This window comes from Benincasa hispida, chromosome 6, assembly GCF_027475165.1.
Source record: "Benincasa hispida cultivar pf3 chromosome 6, pf3_genome.v1.1, whole genome shotgun sequence".
Classification (NCBI taxonomy): Eukaryota; Viridiplantae; Streptophyta; class Magnoliopsida; order Cucurbitales; family Cucurbitaceae; genus Benincasa; species Benincasa hispida.
The window spans coordinates 42,498,956-42,525,188 of record NC_143483.1 but is presented as its reverse complement, the minus strand read 5'-3'; the positions used below and the strand labels follow the sequence as shown (position 1 = coordinate 42,525,188).

Sequence of the window (26,233 nt, the reverse complement as noted above, 5' to 3'; positions counted from 1 at the left end):
GATAATAAATAAAGAAGATGGGAAGAACAGCAGAGGAGTCTTTTAAAAACTATGTTGGTGGCTTTCTAAGCTGGAGACAAACAAGTAGTTAAATAAATTGGATACAGCCACCTGGAGTAGGTGAATAAAGACTTTTTGCACATGTTTGAACTTGTTTGGCAGAGAATTTGAAAACAGAAATTTAAAAACAAAGGATTAAATGAAAACAAAATTGTATTTCATGTTTTCAAATATTTTGGTAGCCTAGTTGTAGTTACCCACTAAATATTAGTTGATAAATAAACTATTATTAATTTATTTATGAACATGTTTTATGTTAAAAAAATTGTAAAACTATTATTCTATAATAATATATAATTTATATAATAAATTGGATTTTTTGTTCCTTAAGTTTGGAAGAGGTTAAAATTTAGGTCTTATGATTAATTTGAATTTACTCCCTATGATTTGATAAACGCTTCATGAATAGTCGATTATTTAAAAGAATTTAATAAACTATAGAGACTTTATGTGAAGTTCTATTAAACCATAGGAACAAAAATCTAAATTTTAGAACTATATGGACAAACTTTTAACTTTATCCTAACAGTAGGAACCGATTTTGAAATTTAACCTAATTTATAATATATTACATAATAAATATTTTATTTTTAAAAAAATTGAATTGAGTTTCTAACATGATATATACTATATTTCTAAATGTTTTTAACATTATCTAATATAATTATGCATTTTAAATTTTAAATACAATGAAAACATAAAAATATTGTTTTCAAAATAACACTGAAACAATATTAAAAACAGAATTTAGATTGTCTGCCAAAATACATATTCATTAAATCCAGTAAATCTGAAAACATATAACAAATCTAGATTGCAAGCCTGACAAGCGTTAGCTTTTGATGCATCTTTTCAATCTATCTCTTTCCACTCCTTATAATCTATAAAATCTGTTAGTTTCAAAAACAGAAAGCTCACCATTTTTGGCTTAATCTTCAAAATAAACAAGCTAAGGAAAATGAAAGCAAGAAACTATAGAACTTTTGGTTTCATTCAAGAAGAGTAACATGTTTTCTATGGTAGTTTTACCACTAAAAGCAACAAAGAAACAAGGATTGACTTCATAAGGAGCTTACACGACTAAAATTGCATAAGTGGAACTTATCCTGTTATTTCAATTTACAGAATTTCCATGCCAAATGACAAAAAAGTAGGGGTTAGGTGGGCAATCACTGGATTATAAATCCAGACTAGTTAAAGAGAAATTTGTAAACATATATGGAACCTAGAATTAAACCAGTAGATTATAGTGTAGAACAGGAGAAGAGTTGAGCAGAGAGATCAACAACCATGGCAGGTTGAACTTGTGGGTAAAGGCAGCTACATCATCCGAAAATGGCATCTGCAAACACCCAATAGTACCAATGAATTTAATTAATGGTCAGTCAATCTAGCAGATCATATTTGCCATATTTTCAAAACCATTCGAAAATGTTCTTAATAATTCAAAATCAATTTTCATAGTACAAAAAATGTGATAAAAAATGTAGAATTAAACATTGAATTGAGTCATTAAAGACGTGTTTTGGAATTCAACATGACAAAAGTGTTTTACATTTTAAAATCACTCCCAAACATGCACTTCATTTTCAAAAACTTAGTGTCAGTTGTCAATAGATGGCTATTGAAAAAAGGGCAATTTCTTCGGATTTCACAGAGCATTTTTTACATCAAGTACTAATTTAATCTTCTCAATTAAATCGAGAAATTGGGAATTAAACAAGTGTGAAAAAGGACAAGCAATGCACATACCCAAGAAGACCCCGGCCTTGCCATGATCTAGGTGTCACAGTCAAATTGACCGGAGTACCATGTCTCATAACCACAACAGCAACTGGACGACCTTGATTACTCTGTGCTTCAGAGGCAAGCCTACGCAACAGATCATCACCGCCCTCTACATCCCCAAATTTAAGAACTTGATCACCTAGTTGTAATCCATCGTCTGCTGCTGGCGATGCATTGGCTATTTCATCAACCAGTGCAAAAGGTATACCGCCATTTGCATCTATATCCATGGTAGTGGAAGAGTCGCTCTGAGAAATACCATTTGAGGATGGGGATGCAACAGTTGTGACAGATGACCCATTTGAACCCTCAGTATTTCCTAATAGATGAAAGAGATAGATAGAATCAGGATTGATCCCATGATGATTATTCAAATGGCACAAACATCTTGAGACAATTTTCATTAGGGATATCTGCAGATGATTCTAGAACAGGATGTATGTAATTGTGAAATTGGCAGGCACGTGATGGCTTTTAATATTCTGGTCATCATTATTGTTTTATTGTCACTTTTTGTTTCATAAGAAACAAAATTCTTGAAAAGGAAAACCATGAACGTGAGGGAAGATAAAAATTCTCCCACAAAGCCAGTTGTAGGCAACACAGAGGTAACAATTGGCAAGAATCAGGGAAGGAAATTAACCAACCAAAGGAATTACTCATGAAGACCAATTCCTCCTTGTAAATCGAAGCAGAATCCAAATTGTGTATGTGAATATATATTTTGATAATGAGAAACTGAACTTTAGAAGAGTATACAAAAAAAGAATCCCACAAAAAAGGAGAGTCAAGCAACAAACTATGAGCATTAAAGTGTTGAACTCTACCTGAATTAGTTAACTATGGAATAGAAATTCAAGCGCAGCTGGAACTGAGACATGTAATGATAAATGATAAGTGTCATTTAGTAGCATAACATCTACTTAACAATTACCTGCATCCCTAGAGAGTGACAAGTTAGAAGCAGGCTTTGCAGAATGCAAAACTTGTATGTTCTGATTAATCTTTTCTGTGATCTCCATGTGGTCATTCCTCAGCTCTGAAAAAATAGAATAGCAGGTCAACACTTCGAAGTGTAATAACTTATGTGAGAAATGTTATAAACTGTACACATCTTCATTTAGTGATATGCTTGAAGAAAATAAGTCGATCTTTAGCATCATGAAGACATTAATAGTGAGTTTCTGATTAATTTGAATCCCACCATCCACAATTAAGTTTTTTTACTCTTGGCTGAGAAACAGAATATCCAAAATGAAAGCGCAAGTAGATAATGGCATTACAAGGGCATTCAGAAGTAATATCTCACTATGGAAAACAACAGGAATAAGAATAACTTCCACATTTTGATTCAAATCCTTATACATCACAGCTGCAGAACAGAGAAGAACACATTTCCAACTGACGATGATCCTAAAGACAACTTAAAATTTTTTGTATTACAGTATTCAATACCTCTAAGATTAAAGAGACCTCACTGGAAAGTTTGAACCGACTCAATAAATGTTTTACTCTGCCTTGCTAAAACTTTTTGGGTCTCGCTGTTCCCCTCTAAGACAGTGAATTGTTGGAGGTCTCTGGCTTACTTCTACTTTTAAATTCTTCAGGGAAGAAGGGCGCTCCTGTACCCCGTGCCCCTCTTAGGGCTTCTCTTCCAGTTTGTTCTTCTATCTTTTGATAGTTCCCTTGCTTCTCCCTGTCACTCCCTCGTTTGTCTCACTCTGGAAGGGGAAGATTCCTGAAAAGGTTAAATTCTTTGCCTAGCAAGCAGTCTTTCATGAGAAAGTCAATATTCCCCCCTGTCACTCCTTCGTTTGTCTCACTCTGGAAGGGGAAGATTCCTAGAAAGGATAAATTCTTTGCTAGCAAGTCAATCTTTCATGAGAAAGACAATACTTCAGATTGCATGCTGGGGCACCAATCCTTTTTGAGGCCTCAGTGGTGCTCTCTACGCAGAGGAGCGTCTGAGGACCTTAACATATATTCTGTGGAGGTCCCACTAAGCTTAGTTAATTTGGTACAGATTCTTGGGGTGTTTTTGGAGTCTTATCTGGCATGAAGTAAAGACTGCCGGGTTATGATTTAGGAGAAGGCCAAAATCATATGGCAGGCTCATTTTTCTATTATTTGGGGAATTTAGCTTTAGAGGAATTCTAGAAGTTTTAGAGGGAGTGAGAGATTCGAAGGGAGTTGTGGGAAAGTATTAAATTTAATGTGTCCGTTTGGGCTTCGGCAGCGAAGGACTTTTGCAATAATCGACAAATTTTCATTCTTATGGATTGAGGTTCCTTTCTGTAGTTTGTTAGGCTACTTCATTCAGATAATTCTTTTACGTTCTTGTAGGTTCTTTCATTTCTCTCCATCAAAGCTGGGTTTATAAACAAAATTCCTTTTTTACTCTCAAAGTTACTATTAGCAAACCCAAAATTTCTTTCAGGAATTCTTTGAAAGGGGTATTCTGGATAGATTGATGACTGAAATGTATATTTGTCTCATTCCCAAAAAGGATAACGTGACTAGGGTGAAGGATTTTAAACCGATCAGCTTAATTACAAGTGTGCATAAAATTATTGCAAAAGTTGGCTTGCCACCTGAGAAGGGTACTCCCGTCGACAATCCCATAAACACAAGGTGCTTTTATAGCCAGGAGATAGATTTTTGATCAAGCTCTTGTGGCTAACGAAGCTATAGAGGAGCATAGGCTTAGTAAGAAAGAGGGAGTGTTATTTAAGATTGACTTCGAGAAGGCTTATGACCATGTGGATTGGGACTTTTTGGATAGATGGCGAAGAAAGGTTTCGATTATAAATGGAGAATGTGGATGTGGGGCTGCTTGAGAAATGTGACTTTCTCTTTTCTTATAAATGGCAGTCCTAGGGGTAAAGTGGTGGCCACAAGAGGCCTTAGGCAAGGAGACCCTTTATCTCCTTTCCTTTTCCTTCTTGTGATGGATATTATGAGTAGTTTGGTGAGGAAGTGTATTGAAGGCAGTATTTTTTTTCCCCTTTGAGGTTGGGGAGGAAAGAGTGTCTCTTTCTCATCTCCAATTTGCAGATGGCACACTTTTTTTTTTTTGCTCGGGTAATGAGAACTCGTTTTTAACTTTGAACCACATTCTAGCTGTTTTTAAAAGAAATTGTGAGGAGGAAAAGCTTAAGAGATGGTCGGAGTTGGTAGGGTGTGAGGTTGGGCTGATTCCCTCTTCCTATCTTGGTCTTCCTCTTAGGAGTAATCCCAAGGCGATTGCTCTTTGGGATCCATTGGTGGATAAAGTTGGGAAGAGATTAGCGTCTTGGAAAAAAAGGTATTTTTCTAAGGCAGGAACACTTACTTTGATAAGATTTGTTTTGTCTGGCCTTCTTGTATATTTCTTCTCCCTTTTTAGAGCCCCTAGCAAGGTTTGTAAGAGTCTAGAGAAGTTAATGTATGACTTCCTTTGGGAAGGGGTTGAGGAAAGAAAAGGAAAGGGCTCGCATTTGATTAGGTGGGAGGTCATTGAGAAGTATGTTGAAACAGGGGGTTTTGAGATTGGAAATCTTAGGTTACATAAGAAGGCCTTACTACCAAAGTGGTTGTGGCGCTTCTATTCCGAGCCCAACTCTATGGCATAAGACTATTGTAAGCAAATACGACCCCCATCCTTTTGAGTGGTTGTCCAAGGGGTCTAAAGGTTCCCATCAGAATTTATGGAAGGATATCTCGAAAGAGCTCCCGCCTTTTGTAGAGTTAATCCAGTGTGTGGTGGGGGAGGGGAGGAAAACTTATTTCTGGGAGGATCATTGGGTGGGCGAGAGGCCTCTTTGAGTCTTATATCCCAGACTTTATCATTTGTCGGATCTTAAAAACCATTTTGTTGTTGACTTTCTTGTGTGGTCAGGGAATTCTTATTCCTTCTCTTTGGGTTTCGTCGTAACCTTTCCAATAGGGAGACATTGGACATTGTCTCTCTTCTTTCTTTGCTTGAGAATTACTCTTTTAGGCTAAGGAGAAGGGATGTGAGGGTTTGGAGACCCAATCCTTTAGAAGGGTTCTCTAGTAAGACATTTTTCCAGAGTCTTGTGGACCATTCTCCTTTAGGTGTCTCGATCTTTTCGATCCTTTGGAGGATTAAGGTTCCTAAGAAGGTAAGGTTTTTCACCTGGCAAGTGTTCCGTGCGAATACGATGGTTCGTCTTTCCAGGAAGCTCTCTTCGCTTGTTGGGCCATCTATTGCATCCTTTGTCGGAAGGTGGAGGAAGATTTGGATCATATTCTTTGGTGTTGCGAGTTTGCTAGCTCTGTTTGGGAGCGTTTTGTCCAGGAGTTTGGCATTTCGTTCACTTGTCAGCGGGATGTTGTTGCTACGATCGAGGAGTTCCTTTTCAATCTACCTAGGGGGAGAGGGGTCACTTTTTGTGACTTGCAGGGGTGTGTGCTATTGTTTGGGTTTTGTGGGGGGAGCGAAATAGTAGGACGTTTTAGGGGTATGGATAAAGACCCTAGTGAGATTTGGTCGATGATTCGCTTTCATGTTTCTTTGTGAGCTTCGCTTTTGAAGACCATTTGTAATTACCCTATAGGTTTCATTTAGCATAGTTGGACTCCTTTCATATAAGGGGTTGCTTTTGTGGGCGGGGTATTTTTGTTTGCCCTTATATTCTTCCATTTTTTCTCAATGAAAGTTGTTATTCTTATAAGGGGAAAAAAAAACACACTTTTTAGCACACCAAAAACTGTGTCTATAATGAAAAGATCAGCACCCTACCAGTAAGCCGACCACGTTCAGACCGAATAACTGGAATGTCAATATCTGAACGAGGAAACCCCTGCAAAAGAAATTAAAAAATAGAGTACAAAGTAAGTTCTGAACCAACTAAATCTAATCAAGGTACTGCAACAATCAAGCTTCTGCTGGACTAAAGTTTACCAAAAACTATTATCCACTCTACAGAAAAACAAGCATTGTTTGTAATTTTGCAATCCAAACAAATTCCAACCTCATTCATGGTCAATATACCAAAGTTTTTCAACATCAATAATATACTATAAATTTTCTATTGAGCATGAACAAGTTTTCAGACAACTTTCTAGCACAGAAATTAGAAAAATAAACATGCAATTGTGGTTGTTAGCTAGAGGCTACTCCACAAAACCTCAAAAGAAAAGAGTTGTAATCGAGCATGTCAAAATATCCGAATCGAAAATTTTCACTTCAGATTTAGAATACAGAGCCTAATCAGGAAAAAGGAACACAGAGGAATTGCAATCAATTTGAATCGATCATGGAAATCGAGGGAAAAGAAGTGATTGCAATCACCTCAGAGTCGACAAGATTTCCAGAGAGTCCAGGACCGCCAGGTTGACAAAGGCGCGAAATGATGGCATTCATCTGGGCTTCGATAGCGGTCCTCTTCTGCATCAGATCCATAGTCTCCGATTTCAAATTGGAAGCCACCATTTTTCCCGATTGAAAGCTTCTTTCTTCTTCAACGATTGAGTCTTTTGAGCCGTGACTGAGAAACTGTCACGAATATATGTGCAATAAATAGATTGAGAATTTTCTTTTGTGTCATTTGGTTGGATACTTGGAAGCAGGGACACAAATATGGTTATACAATACGTCTAATATATATTTTTTTAAAAAAATCTAGAATATAGATAAATTTAATATACAAATTAATAATAACAATACAAAATAGACTACAAACACTGAAATACAATAAAGAAAAATGAACATCTAAGATGTTAAGTATAATTAACAAAATGTAATAGAAAAGTTACTCATATTACAAACAAGAAAAAGATTAGAGGGAGAAGTATGAAAGTATTGAATTGTTGAAGATATACAAATGATTTATATTTTGGTGAACTTTGTGGAGGAATCACATGTGAAGATGAAGATTAGAAGATTTTAGGGTTTGGTCTTTTATTTTTTTTTTCTTTTAGTTTTAGACTTGAGCTTTTAAAAAAAAGTACATGTAGAAATAGATAAGTCAAAATTACGTGTTAGATAAGTATCTAGGAAGTATTTGGAAGTATCGGTATCCAATACGTGTCGATTTTTTTGCCTCACATGAAGTATCTGTGTTTCATAGGTTGGATAACTATTTGAATTTTTGTTTTTGATTTTTGATTTTTTTTAGAAAATTATCTTTTTAATCTCCAAATTTTGAAGAATATGTGTATTTAGTTTTTAAGTTTTAAAAATATACTTTTTTTTAGTCCCAAGTTTATCAAAGGTCTATTTGGTTTTTCAAAATATATTCTTTTTAGTCCCAAATTTATAAAAATAAGTTTAAAAGATCTTTAAAGTATTTTTTGTTTGATTGATATTTAAAATTAGAAAAAAAATAGTTTTTAGGGATGATATGATTTTTAGAAATTATTCTTCTAATTTAAAATATAATATAATTATTTAAAATAATAGTATAAAGTTATTTGAGGAAAACCCATTTTAAAAAAACTAGGGACTAAAAAGATATATTTTGAAAACTTAAGGACCAAATGAGTCTATTATTATAAACTTGGGGGCTAAAAATGTATATTTTTAAAACTCTAAGATCAAACACACATATTCTTCAAAACTTGAGGACCAAAAGGCTAATTTTCCCAATTTTTTTTAATAGATTGATTTTTGAAAATTAAAGCTTACAAAAACCACACTCTTCTATTTTGTATATATACTTCTCATTGATACTTAAAAAAAATTAAGCTAAACTTTGAGAAGAAAAAAAAAATTCACAAACATATTTCTTTCTGTTATTAGAATTTAGGATTTTTTTTCAAATATAGAAAAATGAATCAAAATATTTACAAGATATGACAAAAATTTAGAACTATCAATCATAGACGTTGATCGACACTGATAGACTTTTCTGATAGATACTGATAGAAGTCTATCAACGCTATATCTTCTAAATATTTCAACAGCTTTACGATTTGAAATAATTTTCCTAGAATTTAACTAAAAATTTCAAGTTTGTTCAATAAATATGAGAATCATAGTATGAAATTTATGAAAAAATGAGTATAAATCTTAAAAATAGAAAACTAAAAATAAAATCATCACCAAACATGCTTATGCCAAATGGCCGATTAACCCATCGTGCAATTGAAATTTTAACTCAATAAAATATGGTGAACTAAATACATCGTCTATTTCACCTTCTGTGAAGTATCTTTAGAAAGTTAAAACTATTAAACCTATATGCTTATGACTAATCTCTAATGTGAATGTAGTTAAATAAAAACATAATAATTTGGTTTTAAAGGTTTTTCCATTAGGGTTAAAAACAAAGTCTATATGCTTATTTCTAAGTTTTATGAAAACCAAATTGTACATGACCCTTTCAGTATTAGAGTAGCTTTTGTGTACTATTTAGGTGATCAAACCAGACTAATAATTTTAGTAAAAAAAAGAAAAAAAGCTAAACTAATTATGAAAAATAAATTCAATAAAATCAAACCATGTTAGGAAAATGAGTAAAGTTACTTTATTTATTTGATAGATTTTTTTTCCCTTTTGAGCACTTATATATTTGAGTCAAGAGGTTCGTTCCCTCTTCCCAATATTGAAAAAAAAAAAGGAAAAAAGAAAAAAAATCTCCTTCACAAACTCTTCTCCATAATCAAGTTCTCTCTCTCATAAGCAAACTATTAATTAGTCTTTATCTATGTTCTAACACTTTCTTTTGAGCTAACTATGTTCTAACACTTTCTTTTGAGCTTTTGTTTGTTTAGAATTTTATCCATCGTCATCCACTTATCTCATTGGAGTTGAAAATTTAAGAGTGGACTTATAACACAGATCACATATGTTAAATAGGATGTTTAAGCACTTATTGAGACAACAAAATAATAACTAATAGTAAATCAAGGAAGAACATACAAAGATTGATAACTAATTCGGTGATCAACCACCTACATCTAGGGAGCAATGTGTTCGGAAAAAATAACTCACTAACATTAAAGAGTCAAGCATTTACAATGTAGTTATTTATCTGTAAAGTAAGAGCATTTATAGTGACACACGTAGAGCTTAACTCACTGATCACTTAGGCTCTCCCTAGACGAGAGACTCATTCTCAATTGAAAGTAGGTTCTCCTAAGTATGCTAATATAAGTGAAGCATACTTCAATTCCCCTTAGTGTATGTGACTCCCTCTCTTTTGATGTTATCTTTCCCTTTACTTGTGAATATGCTTCACTGATATAACTTAAGCTCCTCCTTATTTGGAGAACTCCTTCTCACCTAATGAAGTCCTAGGCTCCCCTTAAGATTGAGAATCCCTTCTCAAGTGAGGAATCTTAAGTTCCCCCTAAGACCATGAAAACTTCTTATTTTGAAAGCTTCAACAATGATTATGCACGATTAAATGTAAGTTCGAACAACATGGTAGTGTATTGTTACACGAATAATGCAAGGACTTACAAATATATAGGTATAGTAGAAAAAGTAGATTGACCCAAACGAATTCGACAGACCAATAAAAAAGGAAAAAATCCATATAAAATAACACTGCAAAATTTTTTAAATAAGGAAGAAATAATCTGCAGCAATGGCATATTGTTTAATGTATTTCGTGACAATTTCTGTGACAACACCTAGTCAACCACGGAACCAAAATCCTAAAACAAATATTTAGCCAACAATAGAATCTTTAACATGAGTCCAATCTATAAATTTTTTCTTTTTGTTTTTGCTAGTTTTTTTGACTTCAAGTACTCCAAAACTATCGATCATTTAGTTTCAATAAGATACTCGAACTTTTAAAAGTTCGATTTCAACTCTTGAATTTTGGAATTTGTTATAAAACAATCTTTTTAGGCTTTTATAGATGAAAAAGTTTGTGTTTGCTTATCCGAATAAATCTAAATATATTACACATACATAAAAGAAAAGTTAAGACACGTTGGCGCATATGTGAACCATACATGTTATCATCTTTCTCTTTGTTCTTTCACTAGTCCTAAACTCAAAATTTACTTGATGCACGTATTTATTTCAGAGCATTTTCAATAATTCAACTCTTTTTTTTATTTTAAATTACCCATATGTGTTCTTTCATTTGTTCTAATGAAAATTGTTTTCCTCATCATAAAAACATATTCTCAAAATCAATAAGACAGATGATAAAATAAAGTCTAAGAGTCTAACAATAGCCAATAATCATTAACAAGAGTCTTTATTGAAGTTACTTAATACAACTTTTATTCAGATTAACTATTCAATACTGACAGCCCTTGAAACTCTTAGCATCCACCTTAGAGCTATAGATTTATTGTTTAGATCCCTGGCACCCTTGGATCTCTTAAGAATTATTTCTTCAGAACCCACTCCACTAATGTGGAAACACTAAATCTAGTTGCAACACTTTTCTTGATATTCCAAACAGGACCAACATGTTAAGGTGCATCCATTGGACATTTTCCTCAACAAACTACAAAAACATATGTCCAAGTCTTAGAATTTTAAGGCATAAATCTACCCACAGTGTAATCTGTTTAAGATATCCTTTGGTTGGTAAAAACATAAATGAGGACTGAAAGAACAAAAGAGGTGAAAAATAAGACTTCTCCCATTCAGGAGTTCAATAAATAAGAAAATAATATATCAGAAACAAAGCAGCTATTGTGACACCTCCTTCATCAGGATTAGTTGTTGATCATATAAACACCACCTGACTTTATTGACTCTCAATAACTTTCCTCCCATGGCAACCTCCATAATTTCTCATCACTTCTCTCTATAGCAGCAAATACCTCTTTTGCTAGGCCTTCATTTGGTGTAAAGGCACCTAAAAACAAAAATGAAATGTGTAACAATCACATTCTTCTATTGTTGATCCATATAGAAGACTCTTTTGTTGTTCATTCTTGTGTTCTAACTCTAAATAGTAACCCACCCACCATGTTTAGTTGTAATGCATACTAAAGTGTCAACTAGCTGCATTAAGTTCTAGAGATAAGTTAAGATGCGTGACATGCATGTAATGCCTAACAAGTCAAACAATACGATATTTAACTAAGTTAATAAAACAATGCTAACGGAATGATAACAAAACCATTTCACAAGTTTAACTTAACCTTGCTATCATACAATGAAGGAGCTCAACGATTACGAATTAAGGCTTAATTTATAGTGATAAATCATGCAACTTTGTCTAGATTATTAGTCATTTACAAAGAAATGCAATTATGAGAAGAAAGTGAATCGAGTATCCTTAGATATTGAATAGACAATCAAAGTAGAAATTATCACAGAATTACAAAAGGTTCATCCAATCCTTAACTAAAACAAGATTAACCAATAATACATACCAAAAGTAGTAGTGAAGGTTCCTTGACATCGAGTCAATCCAAAGAAAACAACCATAAACTAAAGAAAACCTAAGAAGAATATAAAGAAAATAGAAGAAAACGCTTCATGCTTCGTGTAGGAACTTTACCCTCTTCTCCTTGATGCTTAAAACCTAGAAAACATTCTATATTTATAGAGGTTATGCTGGCACTGTATTGCTATAGACGACATTGCGATTCGATGGATTTTCCTTCTGAACAAGATTTTCTCCATAACTTTTGTGAAGAGATCGAATCTCGTATGGAAGCGATTGATTACCTATGCTTTTAGTTATTGTTTTAAAAAATATAGAAAATACAGAGACGATTAAACATCTAAACTAAACATGCTTTTACAGTGAAGAACTTCAAGGAAAAAGAAAATACTTTTGAAGACAACTCTTCAATTTTCTTCAATTCCTTACTTTGTTCACAACCTCTTCAATCATGAACTTAGACACCACCACCAAGTCTTCTCCGCTATTCTCTGGCAAAGACTTGGTTTGTGGGGACCTCTTTTGGAATACAAAGGGAAGAATTTTTCATAGAACTTTTTTCCAAGTGATTTGAGAGTGTGAGAGATTGGGAGAGAATTGAAAGAGTGATTGTGTAAAATGAGAATTTAATCTCTGCATAATGAGTGAGTTAAGGGGTAACTCCCCTCAACTCACTACCTCCAACTCCCCTGAAACTGTAGGATAGTTACTATTTAATTTATTAAATTAAATTAAATTAAATTTAATAATTATTAACTTATCCAATAAATTAATTTTAATTAAATATCATATATTTAATTAATATTAGATTTGAGTCATATTCAAAAATATTTTTCTCTTATAACATATAGTTTTAATGTATATCACATTCACATTAAATTTAACCTAAAGTTTTAATATGAATCTTATTCATATTAAATTAACCTATAGTTTTGATATGAATCTCATTCATATTATTTAATATTTGAATCTTATTCAAATACATTATTCTATTATAGTTTAATTTTGAATATTATTCAAAATTAACTTTACAATATAATGTATATATATACATTATATTAACTGTAACATAGACAATTAATATATATTCCCTTATAATTTGAACAATTCAAATTCTTCCAAAACTATTAATCCTTGTTTTATCCTTAGTGAACTAGCAAGGGAGTTAATGGTTACATATTAGAAGCTCCAATAATTTGGGATTAATTAATTAAGCTAATCAATACTCATTAACTATGAGTTACTTACTAAAGACCCATAGTTGAATTCTTTATACTGAGAATATTTATGTGTCAATGGATATACCATTACTAGTAAGCTGATCTTTCACGAGTTGTACGTAATTACAGCTGGATCAAATTACTGTTTTACCCTTGTAATTACCTATTGCTCCAAGTCCCACTGATCCTTTAATGAACAACCTCTTTATAGTCCAACTATAAACAAAATCCCTCTCGAGCCAATGAGAGAGAGGGGCCTTATTGCTCAAGTTCTGGAGTCAACACTTAAGAAAACAACTCATCTACTTATCCTAAAGTTGGGAAGGCGGAAATTTCATCTTGTGTAGCTATATTCTCACCCCCACTTGGTCTTATCCCCAAAATGGTAGGTTTATTTAGTCGGCGACTCGAACAACTCTCACCCATACAAATCAAATGACAAGCCTTCATAGGCAAAAGTTCATAACTCATTCAAGATTGAGATTGAGTTACATATGATCATCCTATGAAATATTAATCTCTTCAATCATCGTTGTTACAAAGAGAGATTAATTCTTTCATGGTCCGGTCTTAGAAAAACTCTTTGTTTAGGATATCCCCACTCACATACATACATGAATGAATTAGATCTAATCGTTATAACACTTACAAAGTGGGTCGTATCCATAGTATTACTAGTGTTGGGTTTTATGCCCTAAAACTCGTAGATAGAAAATGTAAATAATTGATTGTCATCAATAAAGAATTACCGATGTAATTTCAATAAGTGTTATTGATTTTGTTGAATTCGTTTTATCTTAATAACCTAAAATCTAATAAACTAACATCCTAGATGTCTTATGAGTCTTGAACTGTATGTGGAGACATACAGGGATCAATGTTCAAGATATAGCCTAAAGGGTCTATAATATAGGGATAAGGCTGGGTACTTTATCCTGGTGACACTATGGATACGATCCACTTTGTATTTGATACAAACACAATGAATTAATGCATTTGTGTAGGTGACATGCGAGTGGGGGTATCTTATACAATGAGTTTGCATAAGACTGGACCGGAAATAGTAACCACTAGATGCAACTCCATTGACTAATTAGGTTTCTATTTCAATAGGATGACCTAAGAAACTTAGTCTTAATCCTGAGTCTATATATTATGAATTCCTGTTCACGAGAGATTGCCTTTTAATTTGTATGGGTGAGAGTGGCTAGTTCGCCAACTCAATATACCTACCATTTTGAGGAAAAGACCGAGTGAGGAGGTAGGAACATAATAATACAAGATGAATTTCACTCATTCTCGACAATAGGGTAAGTAGATGAGTGTTCCCTAACGTGGCATCTCTAGAACTTGAACAAAGGGCTCTACCCTTTCATGGTCCAGGAGAGGTCTGTTTAATGGTTGGACCATAAACAGGTTGTTCATTAGAGGAGCATTGACACATAAGGATAAAGAAGTAACATGGGGGTAAAACAGTAATTTTTACCCAGTTGGTGTTACGAACCTTTGTGAAGGACTAACTTGTTGTTCTTGGTCTATATTCATAGGCACAGAAATGTATTTGCAACAAGAAGAGTGCAGCTGTGGATCTTTAGTGGATCGTACCCACAGTTAACGAATATTGGTTGATGAGGTTAATGAGTTTAGCCAATTAATTTTACATCGTTGAAGCTTCTGATTTGTAGGTCCATGAGGTCCCCCTCCTAGCTTGTAAAGAGAATTGAGATAATTATGTCTTGAATAGAGTTTGAATGTTCAAATTCACTTAGGGAAATAGTATAATGTATAATAATACATTATAATATAAAGTTTATATTTCAATTAAACTTTATAATATAAATTTGATTTTGGATATGATTCAAAATCAATTTATGGGAGAATTAAATATTTGAAGGAGTTCAATATTAATTTAATACGAATTAAATTCATATTAAAATTATAGATTAAAATTAATACGCATTACATGCACATTAAAATTGTAGATTATAAGAGAAATGCAATTGAATATGATTCACGTGTAGGTTAAATTAAATATGTAATATTTAATTTGATAATTAATTAATTATTAATTAAATTAAATTAAATTAAATTAAATTAAAATTATAGGTTATGTGAGAAATGTTTCATTTAAATATGATTTAAATGAAATCATTAATTAAATTAGTTTTAATTAATTATTAATGATTTTAAATTTAATTTGATTTAATTAAATTAATTAAATTAAAACTATAGGTTATGTGAGAAATGTTTAATTTAAATATGATTTAAATGATTAATTAAATTAGTTTTAATTAATTATTAATTATTTAAAATTAATTAATTAAATCAATTGATTTTTGTTTAACTCCCATGTAGGAGTTATAAAAAACGTGGGATAACTCCCATGTCTTCCCCTCTCTCTCTCCATTGGTTGAAATACCTGTAAAAGAATGAAGTACATAAGTTTTTCTAGAACGAAATTTTGCAGAAGAGTTCTGTGAAAAGAAAAAAATTCTCTTTTTCTTTTCCTCATTTTTTAGATTGGTTCCCATATAATCATTACCTAAATTCTCAGAGAATAGAGAGGTTTCCCAATTGGTGGTGTTCGTGAAATCCATGATAAGGAGAACTGATCTTTTCATTTGTAGAATTGAATTCCTAATTGTAATGCATGCTTAACCTAAAAATTTTACAGTAAGTTGATATTTTTTTGTCTCTGTTATATTCTGTATTTTTCCCAGTGTATTGGTATTTAAGATTTCTCAATTGATTTCGAGTTAGGTCTTGGTAATTCCATAACGTTAGGACTTTCATCCCTACAATTGGTATAGAGCCAACTCGTAGAATTAATTTAGAAAATTTGAAATTTGCACTGGTTTAGTGGGTTGCATTATGAATGTGGTTTGCGAATGAATGTTTACGGTAAATTTTGGCCTTAGATTTACATGTTTGATTTGATCAACTTGTTATGGCCCTTATGTTTTTGTGCATATTGTCATGTAATTCGAGTCTTTTGTAAGTCCATGTCTAGAATTAGAGGTATTTATAATGAAGGATCGAGACCAATTTTGGCCAAAAAAGAAGAAAAATTCGATGATTTGCCCAGAATTGCTTTTTGATATCGTAGCATTGCAAAGCTATGACATGTGTTACGCAAGGGTTTGCGTTGTGCGTGGTTCAACTGTGGTTTAGGGTGGTTCAATTTGGTTCAGCTGGTTCAAGGTGGTCTGGTCTGATTTTGTGCTGGGTTTGGTTCATGATTTTTGGGTTTGGGTCAAAGCGGTTTGGGTTGGTCTAGTCTGGTTCTGAAGCGACAAAAGGTGTTTTTAGGATAAAATTTGCAAAATTATTGTAATTTATTGCTTATTTTATCCTAGGGGCCAAATTACTAGTTCATTTGTTATTTAAATGCTTTATGGATGTTATTTAGATAAATCCCACCATAGGTCAAGCATGTTCATGCATTTTAATATATTATAAGGGTAATAATATATGGTATTAATGCATGGTATATAAAATTTCATGAGTTATTTAATATATTTTGATATGTTAAATACATGAAATTGGAAAAGCATGATGCATGACATCACTTAGGTAAATATAAAGGGTTATATTTATTAATGTTTTGTATATACTTGGTTGATTTTCATGAATTGTTTAATATAAGTGTTATATTAATAAAGTTGAAAGTCAAATTGCATTGAGCATGACACATCCATAGTTTAATATAATTGCTATATTAAAATCATGAAATGCATGTAATATGGTTTTCTTATTAATTAGAATTTGATTGTTAATTAATTAAACTATAGAAAGCATGATTATAGGCTAATAATTAATTTTGTAATAGTTATAAAATTAATTTTTAGTAACTGTCAACCTATAATAAAGAGTTGTATGCAAACTTAGGATCTTAGAGAATTGGAATTAATTTTAAATTATGTAAAATTAATTTAGACCTTAGATCACATTAATTCTAATAGGATTAGAATTAAGTCCTATCTTTTTAATAGTTTTAAAATATGACCGAATAAGACAAGTAGGACTTTAGGTTATAAGGGAACTCTATTAGTGAAGTTCTGTCCAGGTTGGGGATACTTAAGATGATAGTTTACAGAACACCTCCTACTTGGGAACTGACCTGGAATTTGAATTAAATTAACTTTAGCCCTGTTAGCATGCAATATCACCAAGTTAATTATAAGAGTTATAATAGGCATAGACTTAGATAGATTCATTAGCTAGAATTTAACTAAGTATAATAAAACCTTAAAAGGGTATAACACTCCAGTAGGAGAAAAATGGTATATGGGATACATCAATTTTTAGCTCTCACGTCCTTGAGAGTTCACATCGTGAGATCCATGCTTGATTTCGTGTTGTCCTGAGCGCGACCTCCCTATGGAAAGTATTTGCATAAGTTAATACCAAGGTGAATAGGAAAAGTGTTCATAGTAAGTGGGAGAAGAAAGTGTGTGAACATATCCTACAGTCTCCTCTATTAGGTTGCATCGTGAGATTCCTTTAATCTGCTTGTGTGTCGTCCTGAAGCGGGTACACTTTCTGAGGGTGGATCATAGGATTCGAAACAACGCAAACTTCAGTAATGAATAGGGTTTCTTAGGTTAATCTTCAACAATTGTCTTTTTTTACGGTAGCCTGTTGAAACATACCTCTGGGATCCGGTAGCCTATTGAAAAGTACCTCTAGGATCCGGTAGCCTATTGAAAAGTACCTCTGAGATCTGAAAATGGTAAGGTCACACTTATGGAATGAATTAAGCTAGTTAATGAATCTTTGACCGAAAAACAATAGCTAAAAACTATAGGAATAAGAGTTATTCTGGTATTAGTAATTAATTGAGATTGTCTCAATTCATGGGAGAGGTAGTTGATCACCATTCGGTGGCTGCTGCTCTAAACCTCTGAAGTATCGTTGCAAAAACTAAATCAATAGTTTAATTAGGGTTCTTTGATAGCTTGTTTTTGCCGAATTGATTGGTTACTGCAGTCACACAAATATATGACCCCATCTTTATTTCTATGATTTTTCCCTCATAAAATTTTTTTGCAGAAAGAACATCACTGTACATTTGGGTAATGTTAAAATCTCTTTTGCCAATTCCTCTAATCATATGGATGTAATTTCTCAAAGTTAGTACCATGTATGGTTACAGGATATGAAATGAAGGGACTATGAAGTCCGAAGCGTAAGCAGGATCATGTCCCAATTTTCAATTTTCACAGTGAATTAAAATTACAGAAGAAATAATTATGCACTTTAACAAAATTTACAGCATGCTTAACAAAGAAAAAGAGGAGAAATAGGGGTTTGGTTGACTAACCTCTTGAAGAACCAATTCTTCACGATATTCCTCTCCAATTGGTCACGAACCCGAAGGAACTCTTATTAAAGAGTACCTCTGAGCGGAAGCAAGATCATTCCAAACTTATTGTGATAGAATTACCGCATTCATAATAAAACATACAAGTTATGCATTAACAACAAATTACAGGCATGCTTTGAAACTTTAATCAACAAAAGAGAACAAGATACATACCAGATGAAGAACTCTTCTCCACAGAAATCTCGCTCTCGTCCAGAAAGCCAATCTCGCTGTCACTGAGATCCTCAAGGCTATCGTCCATCAAATCGATGTCGTCTACCCACAAATAGACTCCTTAAGAACACAGCAGTAGGGAAGACACCACCACTTGGAACTTTCGGTATTCTCGGAGTGAGAATCTGAGAGGTGTGAGCTCTATTGGATTTGGTAGAGGGAAGGAGAAAGAAACGATCGTTTACCACGACTAAGCAAGTGAGAAATATTGAGAGTCTATCGTATAGACAAATGCTTGATCGTTTAGGTAAAGGTACACGATCATGTAGTAACAGGGGCTTGATCGTATAGACATCGTTTAGTAAAATGCTCAGGCGTGCGATTACGTAGAAAAAAGCTAGACGATCGTTTAGTAAATTCTATGCGATCGTTTAGGAAAAGCGTGCGTGTATGTGATCATACGATATTTAATAAACATTAAGCTGTCGTGTATGCTCTCGGTTTGTTAGGCGATAGGCAGTATACACAATCGGTGAGCGAATGTCTGATTTCTTGCAAAATGAAAACAATTTTTATTTTATCCTTCAGTTACGAAGACTGAATGCAACCTCCCACTAACTCATTCAGTTACGAAGAAAAAGCTGGGCAACAATTATCCCATAATTATTTAATTAAAAAATAAATATAATCATATTATATTTATAACCTATGGTTTAATATCACATCATATGCAACATATGAACCATAGTTCTTTTCTCCTCCACTAGATATAAATCATGTTTATATCATTTTGCTCCAATTAATGTATCTCATATATTATGTCAACTATATCATATATAATTGACCAGTTCAATTATATCATATATAATCGAGCTCCCTCTTGTTAATTTGAACACTTCAAACTGACCCAAAAACTGATTCTCAACTTGAATCCGTTGAGCTACCAATGGGACCTTATGGACCTATGGCTCGAAGCTTCAATGGTACGTGAATAACTGACTAAACTCTTTAGCCACGAGATTCACCATCCATTAACTGCCAGACATTCGACTAAAGACCGACAATTTCACTCTTCTCACTATAGATATATTTCTGTATCCATCGGATATAACCAATCAACAGTACGATAACCCTTCACAGATGCTTGTAAGTACAGCTGGGTCAATTTACTATTTTGCCCCTGTAATTACATCTAACTCCTTAAGTACCACTGATCCTTCTAATGGACAATACAACATAGTCCTACTATGTGTGGACACCTCTTGGGCCATGAGAAGGCATGTGGTACCACATCGTTCAAGCCCCGGAATCAAGCTTTAAGGAGTAATTTCGGGGCTTGATAGATTGCTTCCTTAAATATATCTATAGTAAACCCAATGTGGCCATATATTTATGTGTCTATTGGATATAACCAGTCAACAATGCGATGACCCTTCACAAATTTCTCGTAACACCTGGGCCAAAATTATCATTTTGTCCCTACAGACCACTAATCCCTCTAATGAACAATAAGTCATAGTCTAACTTGAAGGAAATCAAGCATGAGGATTTCCATGAGCAGCGGAAGGGATCGTTCCAAATTTCATTCAAATTGAACACAAACAATTACAGTATAAGAACGAAAACTAACAGGTCATGTACAACAAGAAATTATAGCATGCTAAAGGATGATACAAGGGATAGAGGATGCATACCTTTGAAGAACCATTCTTCACGAATCACTCGATCAATCTAAAAGCATCCACAACAACTTTCGAATGCAACGAACAGACTGTTGCCAACAACACTAACACAATGAACGGCTCCTCGAACCCAATCGAGTCTAACTCGATCCACGAACTGAGTGAGGACACCACCATAATGGTTACCTTAGTATTCTCGGTGTGAGAATCCAAGAGTTGTGGGCTCTGTATGATCTTGACTTAAGGAAGAGACTGGAGGACTATGATTGAGCAGACGATCGAGCAAGTGGGAGATAAGATGCTGTTTATCGTATAGACGATGTGCTCGATCGTGTAGCAAACGGCAGCCTATCGTATAGACTTAGCCACTCAATCGTTTAGCTACGATAAGCTAAATGACTATCGTTTAATCTCTGTCAGCTATCGCTTAATGAAACTCTTTCACTTGATAGTTTATCCATGAGTTCTTTCCGAATGAAGTAACTTCCAAATTTAGGAAAACATTTTGACTTTTATCTCACGGTTACCATAAAACCACCAATAACCTTCCACTCAATCGATTGTTAGAGAAAAAGAAATTAATTATCATATAATTAATATATTATAAATAAATATGATAACCAACTTACCATGTTATATTTATTGTTAGGATTAGTGTCCTAATTCTCCCGGAGTCTCGTTGTTTGTAATGTTACACATTGTTTGATGAATAAAATAATTGTTATTTCATTCTGGCATTTACTCATATCCAATAAACAAAGCTCCTTGGTTATCTTATGTGAACTTAAGCATGTATATGTGATATACAAGTGGATCATGCCTTAAGTGATAACCTAAATAGGTCTATAGTATAAGGATTAAGGTGGAATACTTGATCCTGGTGACACTACGGATACGACCCACTTTGTAGAGGTTTGCAAGTGTTATAAACTACTACAGATGATAGATCCTGACCATTCATGTGGAGACGTGGAGCAGGGGTGTCCTATACAAAGAGTTTGTATAAGACCCGGACCACGAGATGACTAGACTCTGTATATAATACCGTTGATACTAGAGACTTACATCTCACCTAAATGACCATAGGTGACACGATCTCAATCTTGAGTGTTTTGGGAACTCCTGCCTTTGAGGGCGACCCTTTGATTAGTATAGGTGAGAGTGGCCAGATTGCCAACTCAACATGCCTACCTTTTTGGGGACTTGTCTGATCTGGGAGCTGGGAACTCAATCCACAAGATGGAATTCACTCCTTTCCCGAAGCAGGGATAAGTATAGAGATTGCTCCCTTAAGGACTGATTCCGGGACTTGAATATATTGGCTACAATTTCTCTTTGGAAGAGAGGATTCAGTCATAGTAGGACTATGACTTATGTTCATTAGAGGGATCAGCGGTACTTAAGAAGTTAGATGTAACTACAGGGGCATAACGGTTATTGGTCCAACTATACATACGAGCAATTTGTGAAGGGTTGTTGCGCTGCTGATTGGTTAAGATGGACATATAATATATTTGTGGTAAGGAGAGTTCAGCTGTCGGTCTTTAGTGGAGTGCTTGGCAGTTAACGGATGGTGGATTCTATGACTAAAGAGTTTAGTTAGTTATTCACATACCGTTGGAGCTTCGAGCTACAGGTCCATAAGGTCCCATTGGTAGCTCAATGGATTTAGTTCTGGTGTTAATTTGAAATGTTCAAATTAACAAGAGGTATTTTGATTATATATGATATGATCGGTATGATGTATAAGATACATCTAGTGAAGGATTAATGTAAATGAAATTTATATTAAGTACCATGGAATAGAAAAAGAACTGTGGTTTATATGTTTCATGAGATGAAATATTAAAACTATAGGTTATAAATATAGTATGATAAGTTGGTTATCATTTATATTTATAATAATATTAATTATTGGATAATTAAATCTTTTTCTCTAATAACCAATTGAGTGGAAGGTTATTGGTAGTTCAAGATAACCGTGAGATAAGAGGAAAATTGTTTTCCTAATTTTAGTAAGTTTTTTAATGTTGAAAAGATTGTTTTTGAGATTTTCTCTCTCGAAAGAAGAATCTCACGAAAGTTGTCAAGTAAACATAGATTTACTAAGCGATAACTTGACCAAGGTAAACAATCGTGTAGTTTTTATAGGCGACAGACACGTGGCTAAGTGATGAGCTAAATGATTGCTTAGCTTTTGTTAGACGATCGCTTAGCTTTTGCTAAACGATTGGGTATTGACCTATACGATAGGTTGTAGCCATTTCCCACTTGCTCAATCGTTTACACGATTGTTGTCTCCTCCGTCTTCTGCCTCAAACCAAGTCCACACAGAGCCCACCCTCTGGATTCTCACACTGAGAATACCAAGGTAGCCTTCTTGGTGGTGTCATACTCAACTCGACACCGTCGGGGTTTTGTGGAGGCCATTCGTGCTGTTGAGGTGTTTGTGATCGAGGAAATCGCTAAGTTTGAGTACGTGGTGTTCGTGCAGAGTAGCGGTCGTGTTGGACGAACGTTCGAGGTTGCTGTGTTTAAGCATTTATGATCAAGGAGCGTGGAGACGAGTCTACAAATGTTCGTAACATTTCTCCTTGTTCATTTGTATTTTCATGCTATAATTTCTGTAATGAATGCATAACCGTTTGTTTTTGTTTTGACTGTAATTTGTAATGTTCATACATGATTGTAATTTGGAATGATCTTTCCACTGCTCATGGAAATCCTCGTGATCGATTTCCTTCATTTATAACCTATAGTTTTAATATTTTATCTCATGAAACATACAAACCATAGTTCTTTTTCTATTTTATGGTACTTAATGTAAATCATATTTACATTAATCCTCCACTTGATGTATCTCATACATCATGCCAATTATATCATATATAATTGAATTTCCTCTTGTTAATTTGAACACTTCAAACTAACCCCAAGAACTAATTCTCAACTTGAATCCATTGAGCTACCAAGGGAACCTTATGGACTTGTAGCTTGAAGCTCCAATGATACGTGAATAAATGACTAAACTCTTTAGTCGTGAGATCCACCATCCGTTAACTATCAGGCACTCCACTAAAGACCAACAACTGCACTCTTCTCACTACAGATATATTTTTGTGTCCATATCAACCAATCAACAGTGTGATAACCCTTCACAGATTGCTCGTAAGTACAGTTGGGCCAATTTACCATTTTTTTCCTATAGTTACATCTAACTCCTTAAGTACCACTGATTTCTTTAATGAACAATAAGTTATAGTCCTACTCTGATTAGGTCCTTTCTTCCAAAGAGAGGATGTGGGCACTATGTTCAAGTCCCACAATCAGCCCTTAAGAGAGCAATCTATCTACTTACCCCTACTTCGGGGAAGGAGTGAATTCCGTCTTATCTAACTGAGTTCTCAGCTCCCAAATTAGACAAATCCCCAAAAAGGTAGGCTTGTTGAGTTGGCAATCTTACCACTCTCACCCATACTAATCAAAGGACCACCCTCAAAGGCAGGAGTTCCAAAACACTCAGGATTAAGGTCATGTCACCTATGATCGTTATAGTGAGATGTAAGTCTCAAGTATCAACGACGTTATATAAAGAGACGAATCATCTCGTGGTCCGATCTTATACAAACTCTTTGTATAGGATACCTCCGCTTGCATATCTCCACATGAATGGTTAGGATCAGACCATTTGTAGTAGTTCACAACACTTGTAAACCTTTACAAAGTGGATCGTATCCGTAGTGTCACCAAGATAAGGTATCTCTCCTTTATCCTTATACTACAGATCTTTTAGGTTATTACTTAAAACATGATCCACTTGTATATCTCATATACATGCTTAAGTTTACATACAATAACCACAGATCTTTGTTTATTGGATATGAGTAAATGCAAATAAAATAACGCTTATTTTATTAATAACAATGTGTACAACTGTTTACAAACTATGAGACTTCGGAAGAATTAAGACACCAATCCTAACAAAACTATGACCAAACCCCTCTCGAGTTAAGAGAGGGCGTGGTGCCATATTGTTTAAACTCTGACATCAATCCTTAAGGGATCAATTTATCTACTTACCCCGACATTAGAGAAGGAGTAAATTCTGTCCTGTGTAACTGTGTTCCCAACTCCCAATCAGACGAATTCCCAACATGGTAGGCATATTGAGTCGGTGAACTGACCACTCTCACCCATATAAATTAAAGGACGGTCTTCATAGTTCGGAGTTCACAACTCACTCAAAATTTAGGTCATGTCACCCATGGTCATCGGTGAAATGTAAATCTCTATTATTAATGGTGTTATATAATGAGACTATTCATTTTGTGGTCCGGTCTTATACAAACCTTTTTGTATAGAACACCCCTCTTACTTGTATTTACATGAATGTTCAGGATCAGATCATTTGTAGAACTTTACAACAATTGTAACATCTACAAAGCGGGTCGTATTCGTAGTGTCACCAGGATAAAGTACCCAGCCTTATCCATCTACTACAGACTGTTCAAGTTATCACTTAAACACAATTCACCTATATGTCTCTACATACATGTTTAAGTTACAAAAGAAAACCTTGGATGTTTGCTTATTGGTTTTGTGGGTTAATACTACTAAATGTCGAATAAAATACCTAAGATTTTATTAAATAAATAAACTGTTTGTACAATACAATTACAAACTATAGGACCCACGGGATTTAAGGCATCAACCCCAACAATATCCAAGTTGAAACTCAATATTAGTTCAAGAGTACAAATGCAAAAAAGAAAAAACTTAAAAATGTTATTGATACCATTGTCCACTAGCAAAGAAGTAAATGGCAGATAAAAATACAACATAAATAGGATCGAACCTGGTGTAAGTATATTTGTAGATGAATTTACAAGTTCTCTTAGAAACACTATCCCAGAACTGACACTTTGTGCATTTTCAACTTTTGGTCCATATCAGGTCTAGATCCAAAACCAAGAATATCTAAAGATTGAAGTGCAGTCATTTTGGGGTCTGATCTATATCTATTATCATCAAATATCCCAATGATAATTCCTGTGATGTAGAGAAAATTTAGTGTCAAATAGGACATAAACAAACCCTACTCAAGCACCAAGGTGTGTTTGTAGTTACATTTTAATAGTAATATTGGGTAAGTACATAGTTTAAAGATTATAGAACATGTACCAAGTGCAATGGCCGAGGCAATTTCAGGCTTTGATTCATCTAAAAGGTCCTCTGAGAAGGCAAGAGCTACAACAACTGAAACTGCTTGAGATGTTTTTGCAGCTGCTACAATGGTCTCACCTAGACCAACAAAGACTGTTGCACTAAAAGCTGACTTGCCAAGCCCAAATAAACTAACCCTCTTAAAGCTTAAGCCAGAAACTCTAAAAACAATAGATTGGCCTGACTTTCCAGAGAAATCTTCATCTAAGGAAGCTTCAGCTAACAATCCACCCAAGATTGCATCCAACTTATGCAAAAGTGGATTCTTAAAGTTGAAGTTTTCAGCTTTGACCACATCTTTCTCTATCACACCCACAACAAGCAAGTCTCCATTCTATTCCAACACATCAATGTCTTTTGTAGCAAAATTTATCTTTGAAATATTTTAACAAACATGTAACATACTCT

At 33.9% G+C, this 26,233-nt stretch overlaps 1 protein-coding gene and 1 pseudogene across 1 annotated transcript; both read right to left on the bottom strand.

Annotated features, from left to right (window-relative positions):
• Window positions 1-1,033: 1,033 nt before the first annotated feature.
• LOC120079010 (26S proteasome regulatory subunit) lies at window positions 1,034-7,434 on the bottom strand. The gene is made up of 5 exons (XM_039033176.2): window positions 7,145-7,434; window positions 6,593-6,653; window positions 2,783-2,887; window positions 1,813-2,167; window positions 1,034-1,402 (listed from the first exon to the last, which is right to left on the bottom strand). The coding sequence occupies exons 1-5, from the start codon at window positions 7,283-7,285 to the stop codon at window positions 1,381-1,383; spliced, it is 684 nt and encodes a 227-aa protein (XP_038889104.2). The 5' UTR covers window positions 7,286-7,434; the 3' UTR covers window positions 1,034-1,380.
• A 10,883-nt stretch (window positions 7,435-18,317) lies between these two features.
• Window positions 18,318-26,233, bottom strand: part of LOC150035671 (leucine aminopeptidase 2, chloroplastic-like) — a 38,151-nt pseudogene continuing 30,235 nt past the window's right edge.